Source organism: Mytilinidion resinicola (genome assembly GCF_010093595.1).
Source record: "Mytilinidion resinicola strain CBS 304.34 unplaced genomic scaffold BDZ99scaffold_3, whole genome shotgun sequence".
Classification (NCBI taxonomy): Eukaryota; Fungi; Ascomycota; class Dothideomycetes; order Mytilinidiales; family Mytilinidiaceae; genus Mytilinidion; species Mytilinidion resinicola.
In genome coordinates this window covers 2,657,026-2,671,283 of record NW_022985439.1, presented here as the reverse complement: position 1 = coordinate 2,671,283, position 14,258 = coordinate 2,657,026, and the positions used below count along the sequence as shown (strand labels likewise).

Genomic DNA, 14,258 nt, shown 5'->3' with positions numbered 1-14,258 from the left:
AGACAGCTTGTTCTAGAATTAGTGTGCCACCTTTTCTATGCCCCGCATGAGTACGAACATGGAGAGAAGCTTATGACAAGGATAGCAAGGAAAGGGAAGCCTACGCTCTGTCAAACAAAAGCACGTCTACAAAGTTTCGGATCCAGCGGTTCCAGCTCTGGATATGCAAGTAAGACGACCAATTCCGACAGCGTGAAAATGAGTGAAGGAACTTTTCATTGGTCACTGATCGAAGAGTCGCTAGAGAGCATTCATATATACTTAAGGGGAGATGCAGATGCTAAATGCTTGAACGCCATTACGCCCGAATGCCATATTTACTCTCCAGCTTCCTAGATAATGGTTAGAATCCTCACGCATGATTCACGGGGAATGGCCGGGTGGACGAGTGACTCACATCCTCCCCTCAAATGCTGCGCATCGTTTTCACGATTGTCCTCCCGCGCCTCCTCGAGCATGGTATCTATGCCACGAGATTTCAGTGCTTTCTACGGGTAGCGTCAGCCCTACTTACGCATCTAGAGGGTACCAAGCAGGGGAAACAAGGAGATGGTACGTACACCCAAGCACTGCTTGTATTGCTTGAACAGCGGTTCGCATTCGTCTGTCGTCGCATTGCCTCGGAGAAATTCTTGTGATGTCTTAAATTGTGGTCTTCGAAGCGTTGAAAGTAGAAGAAAAAATGGATACAAAAAGATATAAAGAAGAGGAAAAGAAGACTCACTCTCGCTGTACCATTTCAGGAAGCAGCTGTCGTAACGTCTGTATTCATCCTTAGAAACTGCATGCAAAAGATTATGAACCGTGGAACGGTGCAGATATACTCTTTAACCCCGTTACACTCCGGCGCTAGCGAGGCCGACATAGTTATGTGTCAAAAATCTGAAGTTCTGATGATGGGGTTTGCTTAAGTTGATGGCAAGGAGCTGGAGGTTGTCATTCGCCTCCCATTGGAAAGCTTGAAAGTAGATTACGCCCTTATCGATAACGAGGTTAAATTACGGCGTAACGTAAAAGTTCACCTCACTCTTTCTTTCAGACAGCAACGCGCCTCTAACCAGAGCTCCTCTTCACCCCGAGTTCTATCCTACAATCCACTATGTCCATGGAATCGCAAGCACAACCATCACCACCATAATGGATCCGCAATCCGACTTTCAGACTACCCAAGACGCCATCTCCGCCGCCCTCGTCGCGACCACACGCGCCTCGACCCGCATCGCCGCCGAGGACTTGGAGTTCCAGCGCTCGCTGGACCCGAAGAACGCGAGAGTACTAGACAAGCAGAATGCGCGGCTTCTGGGCCTGGCAGGGCGCCTGCTTAAGGGCAGTGCGGGGGGTGCAGAGGGTGTGAGTAGTCTCCTCTCGGATAATGTCGACGATTTGAAAGAAGGGGAGGGTGCAGGATGGAGAGGCGTGGTTGATAGGATTGATAGTTTGCTGGAGAGGGCGGATTCCCGACTCGATGAGTTCACGGGGGCTGTGAAGAAGGGCGTGGAGGAGACGGTGAGTTTAGCTTCCTTGCATTGTAAGAGTGGGATTGGGGACTGATGAATTTATAGGTTGTGCCGTCAAAGCAGAAGACCGCAAAGACGGCGAAAGCTTTCTTCTCGCAGACGAAAAATCTCCCCAAATCGCAATTGCTGTTCGAGCACGTACCGAGGAACGATGAGACGGGCGGCTTCAGGCCTTTGATGACCCAGAAGCCGCACGCGAAGCTTTCGTTGAAAGAGAGCTTGAAGGAGTTTACGGATGGTAGAGGGAACAAGCAGTATGAGAAGCTTCTTCAGTTCTTCCTCCATGGGTTGGACAGCTGTGTGCTAAACCAAGTAGATTCCCGCATCCCTATCAATCCGAGATTGAGAGTTATACCTACCCGAGCTCTCTATACGAAAGGGCGGAGCCAATCATGTATCATCCTTTCGAAAGCACCACTGCGACGCTCGTGGATACCCCAGAGACATTGGCATCTATGCTCGCGGAGCTAAAGACGGCTAAAGAGATTGCCATTGACTTGGAGCACCATGACAACAGGTCCTACATTGGTATCGTGTCTTTGATGCAGATCAGTACGAGAGACAAAGACTGGATTGTCGACACCCTGGTACCTTGGAGGAGGAAGCTCGAGTGCCTCAACGAGGTTTTCGCCGATCCAGGCATTCTGAAGGTATGCTGAGCATAAATTGCTTCTCTATTTTTTCTAATGCAAGGCAGGTTCTTCATGGTGCTTTCATGGACATTATTTGGCTACAACGAGATCTTGGTCTCTACGTTGTAGGACTGTTTGACACTCATCATGCTGCCAGAGCCTTGGGGTACACTGGAGGCAGTTTAGCTTTCTTATTGTTGAAGTTCATAAACTTCAGCGCGAACAAGCAGTATCAAATGGCCGATTGGCGAGTTAGGTATGTATAAGCACCGTCTTCCTTGCTATCATATCTGACAGACTTTACTAGGCCCTTACCTGCGGAACTGTTTGATTATGCACGATCCGACACCCACTACCTTCTCTATATCTTTGATAACATGCGAAACGAGCTTATTGAAAAGTCAAATTTCTCCGATCCAGAATTCGACCTCATTGCTCGAGTTCTGGAAAAATCACGGGAAACAGCCCTCCAACGCTACGAGCACCCTATCTACGATGAAAAGACTGGACAGGGATCAAGTGGATGGCACAAGATCCTCCGCAATACCCCCGCAAACTTTTCCAAAGAGCAGTTCGCAGTATTCAAAGCGGCGCACAAGTGGCGCGATGACGTTGCACGACAGGAGGATGAAAGTGTACACTTCGTCTTGGCGAATCACGCCTTGTTGAGCGTTGCGCGAGCTATGCCTACTGAGCAGGCCGCTTTATTGGGAAGCGCGTCGCCCATCTCGCCTATACTGCGGATGCGAGCTGAAGAGCTGGTTGCAAGAATTATCGATGCAAAAATGAATGCTGAAGATGGCCCGGACATGGCAACGGTCCTCACAGAACTAGAAGAAAAGCACCAAGCGAAGAGACTGGCATATCTGCAGGCTGAAGTCCAAAGCCAGTCACAAACGCAACCTCAATCGGCTCCGACTCCCGCAGTAAAATCGGCTCAGCCCACACCCGCACCAACGATGCCTACGAGCGGCAAGCTCCGTACAAGCTTCTCTCAGTTCTGGGGTCCGGCAGTCGGGAGCACGTTTTGGGACCAGCGACGGTCATTCTCCACCGGAGAAATCCGCCTTGCCTTGCCACTCCCGCCGCTCTCAGCCGAGATCTTTGCTGATGCAAAAGATGTGGATAGTCCACAAGCAAAGATTGATCCGGGAGCGCGAGCTGAGCATCCATTTGTGAGCAAGAAAGACAGGAAAGCCCAAGAGGATGTAGATGATGTCTTCGTCGTCAAGCAGCTCGGAGGTGGCAGGAAGCGGAAGAACCGAGAACTCGAGGAGCCTATGACTGAAGCCTTGTCCCCAGCAATAGGCGAAGCTGGTGAAGAGCTTAATGGACAAGACGATGAGGTAGTTTTGGATGATCCGGCCATCTTGGACGAAAAGGCTCGAAAGAAGGCGGAAAAGAAGGCCTTGCGGAAAGCGGAGAAAGTTGCAAAGAAAGCAGCACAGAAAGCGGCGGCAAACGGTGGTGCCGATGCGATGCATGTTGATGATCCCCCGGTCGGCGAAGACGGGGAGGTGAAGGCCTTCGATTACGCCGCGCAGCCGAGCGTGATCAAGGGGCCGAGCAAGGAAGAGAGGAAGAAAAACAGGAAAGAGAAGAAGAAAGAAAAGGCAGTCAATCCATTTGCGAAGGCAAATGATGCGCCAAGGGGAATGGGCAGGACACAGAGGGAGACGGTGGGACGGAGCAAGACGTTCAAGGGCTGAGCGAGAAGACTTGATGCCGAGCGTGGTATTTCACTTCTACCCGTCGGCTTTTCGTCCTGATCATGCATGAGAACGGCGTCCTGGCGGTCTTTTCGGGTTTAAGAGTAGTCTTGCTCGCGCATAGGCGAGGCATCGATGGGGTTATTGACATGGGCTTGCATGCTTTACGAGATGCACTGGTAGGATTCGAAAAGTTCCTCCACAGATCAAGGCTGATGGCAATGGTATTATATTGCCGACCTTTATTGTAGTTCCCCTTCTGCTGATCTTGCGTTTGTGACTTTACCTTCATGGATTTATTGTCGGCTTCACCACTTTCCGGACGCCTTTGCAATACTCTCGGAGCGTTTTATGTGGAACAACTTCACCGTCGAATGCTCGTAATAATATATAACCAACCCCGCTGATCTCGTACAGTACCTCTCAAGAACGACTTCGGAGCCCGAATATTGACACTACTGCGCAATGCGTTTCACGGCCTCAATTTGCGGTTGGACTCATCAACCGGTGATATGGAGACAGCCACGCGCTCAATTGGCCCACAGCAACTACTGAGAGCCAAATATAAAGGTTTGGGTCTACCACGTGGGGCGATTGAGTATGCGTCAAGACCTGATAATAACACAAGGATTGTGAGTGTTTCCTGATTCGTCGACTCGCGAACCCATTTTCGTTACTCCAGTACAGTACTAGGTCACAAGTTTGGGCCCATGGATATACCACTGCTCTAGCTTCAATCTTGCTCTCTCGATACTACTGTAAGGAGTACCCCAGCTAGCAGGTCTCTAATTAGCCAAAAGGTAGTCTAATTTCCACTGTGTTGACCTTTACATCGTGCTTGGAGTTTCCAAGGCCTGTTGGGGCACCCCAGCCAGTTGCAAGTGGTGCCCAAACTTATGTCTTGGGACTTATAATATCAACAACGTATTTTAGTGGGCTCTGTGACGAGGTACTACACCACTCCTTTCTTTCAACTATACTAAAACTGGAGGGAAGAAGGGAGCAAAAAACTAAAACCCGCAACTCTAGACTAAATACCATGATCCACCTCCCCGGGATCTTCAATGTCTCTCCAGCCTGCCATTCGACCTTTCCATCTGACATGCAGCATCGTACAGCCTTATCGGAACTCGAGAGACCGGTCAGCCGTAAGCTGGAAATAAGGCATCATGCACACTATTACCGCCTCGCATTTCGGTTGATATTGAAAGCTATTCGCGTGCGACTTCAAGCTGTCGCACTGCATAGAGAATATCGGACATATACGAGCTGAAGACAACCTAGGGCAGACCCAGCCGCGTTGAAACGAATCTATTGAACTTTGATTCCCGCACTACACCCCATCGTATATCACTCGGTCACTTACGAGTACCTAAAGTCCTGCAATGGCTCGCGCATTACTCAGTCTTTATTAAGCGTTTACATTCATCCATTTCCACAACGTTTCTTTTGTATTATCACTTCATCAGTCGCCGAGAAGATGTCCCTCGAAGAAGTCCCGCCGGAGGTTTTGCAAAAGATGCTAGATGCACCGCACATGCACCGCCGGCGGGCGTCATTTCTAATCTCATATACCCACCTTCGTTGTATACGACATCTCTGATTATCGTGATTGTACGTTTGGTTACCCCGACGATAGCGGTATCGATGCGACTTTATATGAAAAGAAAGATTGTGAACAGTATCGCGCTCGAAGATTGTCAGTCAAGATGCTTATCGTATCCATACAGCTTGCCTAGCAGCTTCCAGATATGCTTTTACTGGGCTGGATATAGTGTGCCTATCAATTACAAACTACATTAATTCTAAAACCAGCCAGGTCTGCTATGTCGGCGCCTACTACGTCTGCGCGTTCCTAATCATCGACTACCTCCCCGGCGTCCATCGATGGGACGTCCAAGTCAAAGCCATCCGCAAATACCTCTACGTGCCTCCGCGCTTTCCACTCCCTCTGACCTTACTGACAACCCCAGCACCTCCACATCGTACGGCATCACAATTTTCTTCATCAAGCTCTCCGTCCTGATCCAGTGGATCCGCGTCTTCCTGACCACCGCCTCCCTGGGGCCCATGTTCGGGGCCCATGTTCTGGGCCTTCCACGCCCCCATCTGGGCAAACGTCATCTTCTACATCAGCTTCATCGAAATCTAGTCCTGCAGTCCGCGCGCCAAGGTCTAGACGCCGTTGCTACAAGGCGGGAAGTGTTTGAACACGAACGGGATCGCGTTGTCGTCGGGGGGTTTTCAATACGATATCAGATACAACAATGGTGTTGTTGCCGCAGAGGGTGATCTGGAAGCTGAACATGTCAAGGTGGAGGAGGGTTGGACTGTCGACCATTTTCTTGTTTGGGATTTTGTGAGTTTTGGCTACTGACCACCTGATGAGAGAGATGAGAAGCTGACAGCGGATAGGGCTTGCATCGTGTCGCTTGTTCGTCTATACTGCTGTGCTCGAGTTTTCAAGAGCCACGATTACACATACTACACCCTCCTCATGGCCCTAGGATCGTTCCCGGAGATGACAGCAGGCTTTCTCGTCATCTGTCTCCCGCTTCTGCTGAAGTTCGTCCGTAGTGTCTTTTGGGAGAACGGACTTTCCACAGTTGGTTTCACGAAGTTCCGATCTTCTGTTCATCCTCGGGGAGTGGCAATGCCGCCTCTGGAAGCAGTCGCTGGTGGCGCTTGAAGTTCTTGAGCTCACCTCCCACATAATAAAGAAAGAACCACGAGTTCGAGCGATGCGACACTAGAGCAGAAGGATAGCGGAGCAGCCTTTTCTGTGGACGTGGCGAAAGAGAAGGCGGATGCGTGTATCGTGGGCGTCTTCTCCATATGGATGTAGCGAACTTTGAAGCATGGTGGACATGTTCAATTCGACTTACATGTAGCTTGACATTCTAAACTACTACGTGCTAACTCTTTGCGATGTGGAAGCACGAAAGGGTCACTTGTCAGCGAAGTAGTATGAGTATGTCGGCCGAGCTCCGGCCGAGCTGCTGGATTTGCCACCGGCCTGCCGGCCGAGCTCTGGAAGATTCTGCGACCGGTCTCGTAACCAGCACACTTCAGTTTCGACGCAAACCATCAAAAAAAGATCAAATCCATTAAGAAAAATCCGTGATTTAGGCAGATCAAGCCCTTCTCAACGATGTAGCTGTGCTTCCTGATTGTGCAGCCTGTTTCTGTAGTGTGCTGAACGATGCAAAGGAATCTGATCTCTACGACCCAGTCCATCCCTGTATCTTCTATGCAGTAGCTGCACGCAGGTAAAATAGGGTAGACTTTCTATTTAGCAAGCTTAATAAATAGGGAAAGTCTATAACTATAAGCTACTATCTTGTACTAAAAGTGCGAAGTTAAGAAAGCTAATAATAGTAGCAGAATTTAGGTGCAAAGGTGTAACAAATAGCTACTAGGACGCCTAAAAGGTAGAAAGAATTTTTTTCTTAAAATTATAGTTATACTAATAGGGTGCTATTTATAATAGTAACTAAATAGATAAGAGTAAACCTATTGTATTACTCTATAATAGCTATTTAGCTAAAACCTGCCTATCTAGCTTAGCGTGGCTTGGCGGAAAATTTCAGTATATAAAAGGGGTCGCGGCCCCTCTTTCTCCTTCCCTCCTACACCAGCGCCCCTCAGGAAAATCAAAACCAAGGCTTGGCAACCACCATCCACTTCAGCACTCTCACTCCAACACGACCATGGTGTCCATCATCGCTATTAAGGATGCTCAGCTTGACTGTACGCGGCAGGTACATAGTTATTCGGAATATCTTGTTGCATACGACAATGGCACCGAAGCATGGGTCCCTGCCCACACGGTGCCTGTTGCTTTGGAACTTAAGTACTTAAAGGAACACCCGCTTAGTGATGCGACCATGGATATAGCTCCTGGTAAAACCATGCAGCGCAAGAACAGTGTTGTTGCCAATAATATTAAAGCCTTTGATAATAACAGCAATGCTGCGGATAACAGCGCACGCGGATGGGATAAACCCACCGTTCCGGCCTCAGACAGACGCAGCACTGCAGTGCCCGTTGCTAAGGTACAGAAGACGAGTGCGTATAGTACTGCCAACACGCGGCAAAGCACTCGTCCGCCTGCTCCCGAACAGCAGGCGTCAAGGCGAGACTCTGCCATTGGTCAATCCTCGGATGCCATACGAGTGGCAGCCCGGCGTATATCTAGCACTACACAGGTCTCGAGGCGCAATGCTCTTACTCCTCAGCGCACTCCTGAGTGCGATAAAATTACGGCTCCAGGGCACGATGAGTACGAGCTACCGCCGCCGCCTCCACCAGGCGCCCCAATTGTTCACATCCCTGGCCTGCGGAAGAACGACAAGATCATTATTGTAAAGGAGAGGCCTTCGGAAAAGAACAATATCCGCCGTGATCACCGAGGTCGTAATACTATACAGTATCTTATTTACCTCGGCCGTGATAATCAGACAGGGAAGAAGAGCCCACTGGTATGGGTGTCTGATAAAGCCGTACACCAGACGCCCAAGGCCGAGTGGGCGGCTAGTGGGAGACAGCAACTGTTTTCTGTGAAACAGGTGCTTGAGAGGAGGAAGGCCGTGGAGGACGCTCAGCATCTTGCTACATATGGTTATTAGTGGTGGAATGATGGGTGCGATATTACTTAAGGCGTAAGTTTGACACGTGATATAAGCTGTAGATATCGCATGACTAATAAAGTTATAGATTAAATTGTTGTGGATGAACTGATGAACGATTGATGAATGGGTGGACCTGATTTGCTACGACTTACTTTTGGATTACGAAGTTCTGTTTTGTACCTTGATGTTCTGGTAGTGGACGGCATGATAGACGGCACATAGTAAACTTATTGTCGAGGGAATGAAACGTACGGATGGACGACGTGTGTTATGAGCACAGGATTTTGTTTTGCTGTTGACTATCGTTGATGCTTTTACCTCACTGCTGTGTTTTTAGTAACGTGCGTCCCTGGGTAGCGAGAAACCCTGGGTGGCGAGAAAATCAATAGTACATTGACTTTAAGCAACTCAAACTCTATGCACACACCAACATTTCCCACAGTTCTGTATAAGTCGTGTGCTGTGGCCACTCCTGAACACTCGGAACCTCTTCCGCCTAAAAATTACGTTCGCAAATCGTCGCCTTCGCGCCTAATTTGCGGAGAGCCTTCTTTCATGGCGTAACAGAATTCCTTCGCCACAGCACCACTTTCAAGCTCTTATTACTCCTGATGTTTATAAAAGGGCCTTATCCAAGCCTTAGAGCCTTATTACCATACTGGAAGTCGTTATTAGCCTTGTAGCTGCTATCGCACGCAAATTCATTTAAAGTTGCCACGCGGATCGGCACCTCCAACTAAAGCTATCACTAATACTGGTTAGTGCGAGACAGTTCTATATGTTTAAAATAATCATTACAGTGTAATTTACTTATAGAAATCAAGCAAGGCCCGCCCGTGGATGTCAGGCCTGCGCGTGGCTGCGCGGACCCTTGCTAATGCTCGGAATATATAAAAATCTAACCCCAGAACAACAAGATGCGGGGAAGCTGGCTATCGCACACGTTCTCACTTTGTTATTTAATCCCTTTATTACAGTACAGCTAGCGAATGCGGTTTCACCATTGCCCATTGTTGCAACACCGTTTTGCTCCGGCCGGTAAGCAGGAGTACGAATGCGAGTCTTGGCATTCCAGCCACGATTACGCCACAGACCAAAGCACGTGATTTACCACTGTACCAAAGAGTACTTCTACCAGAGTTTGGAGGCTACAAGGTCAGGGCCGGAGCGGGTCGGCCATCCTCCCTGCTGGCTTCACTAAGGTGTTTGTCTGCTTCTCAAGATATAAGCAAATTCAACCTACGGAGGCGCCCTTCAAAAGTTCTTGCCCACGCTAAAAACGCTAAAAACGCCACGTTCCAAATTTGGCGCGCTAGCTAGTGCTCTCTCTGGAGATGATCCCGTCCCTCCTTGTATTCATTGCCACCCTCCAGCCTGATAACCTCCTGTATATGTCTAGGTATACGCTCAATCCAGGCCTGGATACGCTTCTGTTCAAGATCTATATCCCAGCATCTTTCCCAGGCCTTTGTTGCCACTGAGCGGCTTTGTGGGGCCCCCTTTTTTGTTGTTTGCCTCTTCATCTAGAACCAGCAAGGCTCAATTGCGTTTAAATCAGGGGAATTTGAACACCAAAGTAGTCGTTGAACTCGATTGATATTAAATATCCTTTGTTGAGCGTGATGTGTATGAGAAGGGGCCCTATCCTCCTGAACTAGGGTTCCTGGCCGTGATTTGGCACAATCCTGAGCAAAGGGGATTAGTTTTGGGAGAAGAATCTTTGTCTGGTATCGATACCAGTTAATCCTATTCCCCTTTCGACGTGATAGTTTTCCTGTCTTCTGATTCTATTGGAACTTAGGTTTCCTGCCAGGTTTTGATCGAAGTCCTAGTCGTTGTATCCCTGATTTAAGCTCCTATATCGCTTGAGCATCGGATTCAAGAGCCTGATTTAGCTCTTGAAGAACCCTCTCTGATTCCTTTCGCTCACTTGCTGTCTCTGGCAGCCAGATATGGCAAGGCCCCTTAGAATTATATGAAAAGCAGCCCCAGAACATAAACTCAGAGGATCCAGCCCAGCGCTCACGAATACAGCTTCGAACAAAGGCCTTATTAGCTGTACGCCAAATTCGATACCCCCCTTGTCGATGACCAAGCACAACAGATGTTTCGTCCGTCTAAATCACATTCTTCCAGTCTTCTAAAGTCCAATCCTTATGCTCCAGGCACCATGCAAGTTGTTCTGCTCTCATCCTCTTCGTCAGTCCAGGCTTCCTCGTTGGCTTCGTCTTCTTGAATCCCATGCTCTTGAGACATCGATAGACAGTAGCAGCTGATATATCGATGTTGAGTTCCTGGCTAAGCTCGCCAGCTAGATCAGCACACGTCTTCTCACGGCCATACCGATCAAGGCGTACTTTCTGAGAGATCGATTGCTGAACCTCACTAGTCTGCTTGCTCGGCCTGCCAGAGCGGGGGGCATCTTCCAGATATTCGTCTTTGATAACAAGAGGGACAGCATTTGGGTCAAATCCACGCTTGATTGCTCGAGCGTAGATGCTATCGACAGTGCGCTTGGAGAGCGCAGTAATTGACACCACCTGCTGCGTTGTCTTACCCCCTGATGGGGATTTTAGGGCAACAACTAGGGCCCGAGTAGCTATATCGTGATTGGGCGCCATGTAGGACTGTAAGGGATTGTAGATTGTGAGAAATCTATCAGGAAATCTATCAGGAATTGAGGGGAAAGAATTTTCGTGTTGTGCGCTAAGCTTGTGGCGTTTTTAGCGTTTTTAGCGTGGGCAAGAACTTTTGAAGGACGCCTCCGTAGTCGCATGCTATTTCGCCTCCCCAACCGCTGCATGTCAGCCTTACCGCGCCATACTGTCAGCCGCACCCCCGCTCCAAGCTGAGCTTCTTCCAGCACCCTTCTCACAAAACCAAGGATATGGCAAGGCACAGCACAACTAGCGCACAGCACTCTTGTACTCTCTCGCTTTCAGATGCAACTCTTCGGTATACTCAACATTCTATCTTCCTGTATGCTCGCTAATCTCTATAGCTAGGACTGATATTCTTAACGGACGAGCGAGTTGCCTTGCTCATCCCTTCAGTTAGGCTGCCGCGTTTGAACCCGACCGAGATTCATTCCTACCGCTTCTCCCCGTCCGGCTCCATGCGAAGCAATGCGTCTTTTGCGACGCTGCGACACTGGCGGTTTCAATCTTATCCAGTTTGGCGCCGAAGCCATCCCTCCATATGCGATACTTTCGCATACGTGGGGTGCAAATACCGAAGAGGTCACTTTTGAAGACCTAACAAATGGCACTGGCAAAAATAAGTTTGGCTATGAGAAGATCCGGTTCTGTGGAGAACAAGCTGCACAAGACGGCTTGGAATGGTTTTGGATAGACACATGTTGCATCAACAAAGCAAACAAGGCTGAGCTATCACAGGCTATCAAGTCCATGTTTCGCTGGTATCACAACGCAGCTCGATGCTATGTCTACATGTCAGATGTCTCTAGTCCCCTACCTGAAACCGACAAAGAAGCCACTCCGCCGCTGTGGACATCAGACTTCCAAGAAAGTAGGTGGTTCACCCGCGGTTGGACGCTCCAGGAGCTCCTCGCCCCAAGCACAGTCGAATTCTTCTCTCGGGAACGGAGGAAGCTTGGCGACAAGACATCACTCGCACAGCAAGTACACGACATCACAGGCATTCCGCATTTAGCGCTGCAAGGGGCCCCTTTGTCTCAGTTTACCGTCGACGAGCGACTGTCATGGAAAGAGCACCGGCACACAAAAGTTCAAGAAGATGGGGCATACTCATTACTCGGCATTTTTGATATCTACATAGCGCCTCTCTATGGCGAAGGGGCAGAGGGAGCGTTCAGACGGCTCCTGGATGAGATCCATAAGCTGGGTAATTGCATCCAAGACATACGTCTTACAGATCCACGCGACGACAAGAAGCGCATTGAGGACACCAAGGGCGGCCTGCTAGAAGGTTCGTATTGCTGGGTTTTTAATAACGCCAGCTTCCAGCAGTGGCACAAAGACTTGCAGAGCCGACTGCTGTGGATCAAAGGTGATCCTGGCAAGGGCAAGACGATGCTTCTCTCTGGCGTTATTGAAGAGTTGAAGAAATCGACGCCCGGCCTTCTCTCGTTCTTCTTTTGTCAAGGTACCGACTCGCGCCTTAACAGCGCCACTGCCGTGCTGCGCGGCCTGATCTACCTGCTCGTCAACCAACAGCCGTCGTTAGCCCCACACCTGCGGAAGAAGTACGATCAAGCAGGTCGATCCATATTCGAAGACACCAATGCTTTGGTTACTCTGTCAGACATCTTTATAAACATGATACAAGATCCAGACCTGAAATCAGTCTGCCTAGTTGTCGACGCCCTCGATGAATGCGTGGTGGACTTGCCAAAGCTCTTAGACTTGGTTATTCTCACCTCGGCGTCATCGGCCCGCGTCAAGTGGCTCTTGTCAAGTCGAAACGAGATGCACATTGAACAGAAGCTAAGATGCGTAGACGCTAAGGCGAGGTTGAGTCTGGAGCTAAGGCAAAATGCAGAGCAGGTGTCCCGTGCCGTCGACGTGTACATCAACGACAAACTGTCTCGTCTTGAGTCGCTTGAAGACGACAGTCTAAGAGATCAAGTGCGAGACATCCTACGCCGGAAGGCGAACGGCACGTTCCTGTGGGTCGCTCTCGTGATCCAGGAGCTAGAGGGGCCAGAGAGCTGGGACCCTTTGCAGGTGGTAGAAGAAGCGCCACCAGGCTTGCATCGGCTGTACGATCGGATGATGAATCAAATACAGCGGCTGAAGAAGAGCAACTCGGAGGTTTGCCGGCTCCTGCTTTTTACTGCCTACGTCACATACCGTCCACTTTACCTAGCTGAAATGGGCAGCTTATGCGGTCTATCAGGCCAGGTTTCCGCAATCGCGAGGAACGTGAGAAAGATTGTGGTTATGTGTGGTTCGTTTCTCACCGTTATAGACGATCAGGTCTACTTCATCCACCAATCAGCCAAGGACTACTTGACCGACAGGATGCGAGACACAGTCTTCCCATCTCAGGGAAGGGTTCACCACGACATATTCTCCCGGTCACTCAAGCTCATGTCTAGTGCACTGAAACGTGACATGTACAGCTTAATCGCTCCAGGGTTTCCAGTTAATAAGGTTCAAGTACCGGTCCACGATCCGCTAGCGACAATCCGATACTCGTGCGTTTACTGGGTCGACCACCTCTGCGACTGGAATTCCAACTCCCCAAACCATGGAATTGACTCTCAGGACAAAGGTGATATCGAGAATTTCATAAATAAGAAATACCTTTACTGGCTTGAGGCTTTAAGCCTTTGCAGGAGCATGTCGGACGGGTTGGTGTCAATAGCAAAACTCGAGTCTCTTCTCCAAGTAATCCTTAGTCCAGTCTTATAGTTATCTCATATGCTAACATAATATAGAGAAGAGCAGACGCATGCAGCTTGCTTGAATTAGTTCAAGATGCGCGCCGATTTATTATGTATCACAAGGTGGCAATAGAGAATAGTCCTCTTCAGGTATACGTATCTGCGCTTCTGTTTAGTCCAGCTCGCAGCCTAATAAGGACATATTTCAAGTATGAAGAGCCGAAAGGAATCACAATACAGCCCGCCATAAGCGATAAATGGAGTGCCTGCCTGCAGACACTTGAGGGCCATAGCGGTTCGGTCAGGTCAGTGGCCTTCTCTCACGACTCAACACGGCTGGCGTCAGCGTCGGGTGACAGAACAGTCAAGATCTGGGATGCGAACAGCGGCGCGTGCCTGCA

At 49.4% G+C, this 14,258-nt stretch overlaps 6 protein-coding genes across 6 annotated transcripts in view; 4 read left to right on the top strand and 2 right to left on the bottom strand.

The window, feature by feature from the left end:
- Positions 1 to 90: 90 nt before the first annotated feature.
- BDZ99DRAFT_196856 (UPF0203-domain-containing protein) lies at positions 91 to 928 on the bottom strand. The gene is made up of 4 exons (XM_033713207.1): positions 825 to 928; positions 725 to 762; positions 561 to 631; positions 91 to 488 (listed from the first exon to the last, which is right to left on the bottom strand). Exons 1-4 carry the CDS (start codon positions 863 to 865, stop codon positions 333 to 335), a joined length of 306 nt encoding a protein of 101 aa, XP_033582442.1. The 5' UTR covers positions 866 to 928; the 3' UTR covers positions 91 to 332.
- Positions 929 to 1,137: 209 nt separating this feature from the next.
- Positions 1,138 to 4,250, top strand: BDZ99DRAFT_567310 (uncharacterized protein; the record flags this gene model as incomplete). Its single annotated transcript, XM_033727672.1, has 5 exons — positions 1,138 to 1,506; positions 1,563 to 1,771; positions 1,834 to 2,167; positions 2,215 to 2,405; positions 2,457 to 4,250. 5 exons carry the CDS (start codon positions 1,138 to 1,140, stop codon positions 3,856 to 3,858), a joined length of 2,505 nt encoding a protein of 834 aa, XP_033582441.1. The 3' UTR covers positions 3,859 to 4,250.
- Positions 4,251 to 6,095: 1,845 nt separating this feature from the next.
- On the top strand, positions 6,096 to 6,436 carry BDZ99DRAFT_341003 (uncharacterized protein; the record flags this gene model as incomplete). The annotated part of the gene is made up of 2 exons (XM_033714369.1): positions 6,096 to 6,217; positions 6,274 to 6,436. Coding segments are annotated over 2 exons (285 nt in total), but the record flags the coding sequence as incomplete, so codon positions are not given.
- Positions 6,437 to 7,501: 1,065 nt separating this feature from the next.
- On the top strand, positions 7,502 to 8,909 carry BDZ99DRAFT_567308 (uncharacterized protein). Its single transcript, XM_033727671.1, has 2 exons — positions 7,502 to 8,519; positions 8,575 to 8,909. Exon 1 carries the CDS (start codon positions 7,569 to 7,571, stop codon positions 8,484 to 8,486), a length of 918 nt encoding a protein of 305 aa, XP_033582439.1. The 5' UTR covers positions 7,502 to 7,568; the 3' UTR covers positions 8,487 to 8,519; positions 8,575 to 8,909.
- A 1,706-nt stretch (positions 8,910 to 10,615) lies between these two features.
- Positions 10,616 to 11,178, bottom strand: BDZ99DRAFT_506534 (uncharacterized protein). The gene is made up of 2 exons (XM_033724180.1): positions 10,847 to 11,178; positions 10,616 to 10,787 (listed from the first exon to the last, which is right to left on the bottom strand). The coding sequence occupies exons 1-2, from the start codon at positions 11,108 to 11,110 to the stop codon at positions 10,644 to 10,646; spliced, it is 408 nt and encodes a 135-aa protein (XP_033582438.1). The 5' UTR covers positions 11,111 to 11,178; the 3' UTR covers positions 10,616 to 10,643.
- Positions 11,179 to 11,335: 157 nt separating this feature from the next.
- Positions 11,336 to 14,258, top strand: part of BDZ99DRAFT_409387 (HET-domain-containing protein) — a 3,492-nt gene continuing 569 nt past the window's right edge. Inside the window, exons 1-3 of the mRNA XM_033716544.1 lie at positions 11,336 to 11,444; positions 11,491 to 13,864; positions 13,912 to 14,258. The exon at positions 13,912 to 14,258 is cut by the window's right edge and continues 569 nt beyond it. Of these exons, the coding sequence (XP_033582437.1) occupies positions 11,615 to 13,864; positions 13,912 to 14,258 (2,597 nt within the window). The 5' untranslated portion in view covers positions 11,336 to 11,444; positions 11,491 to 11,614. The remainder of the gene's footprint in view (positions 11,445 to 11,490; positions 13,865 to 13,911) is intronic.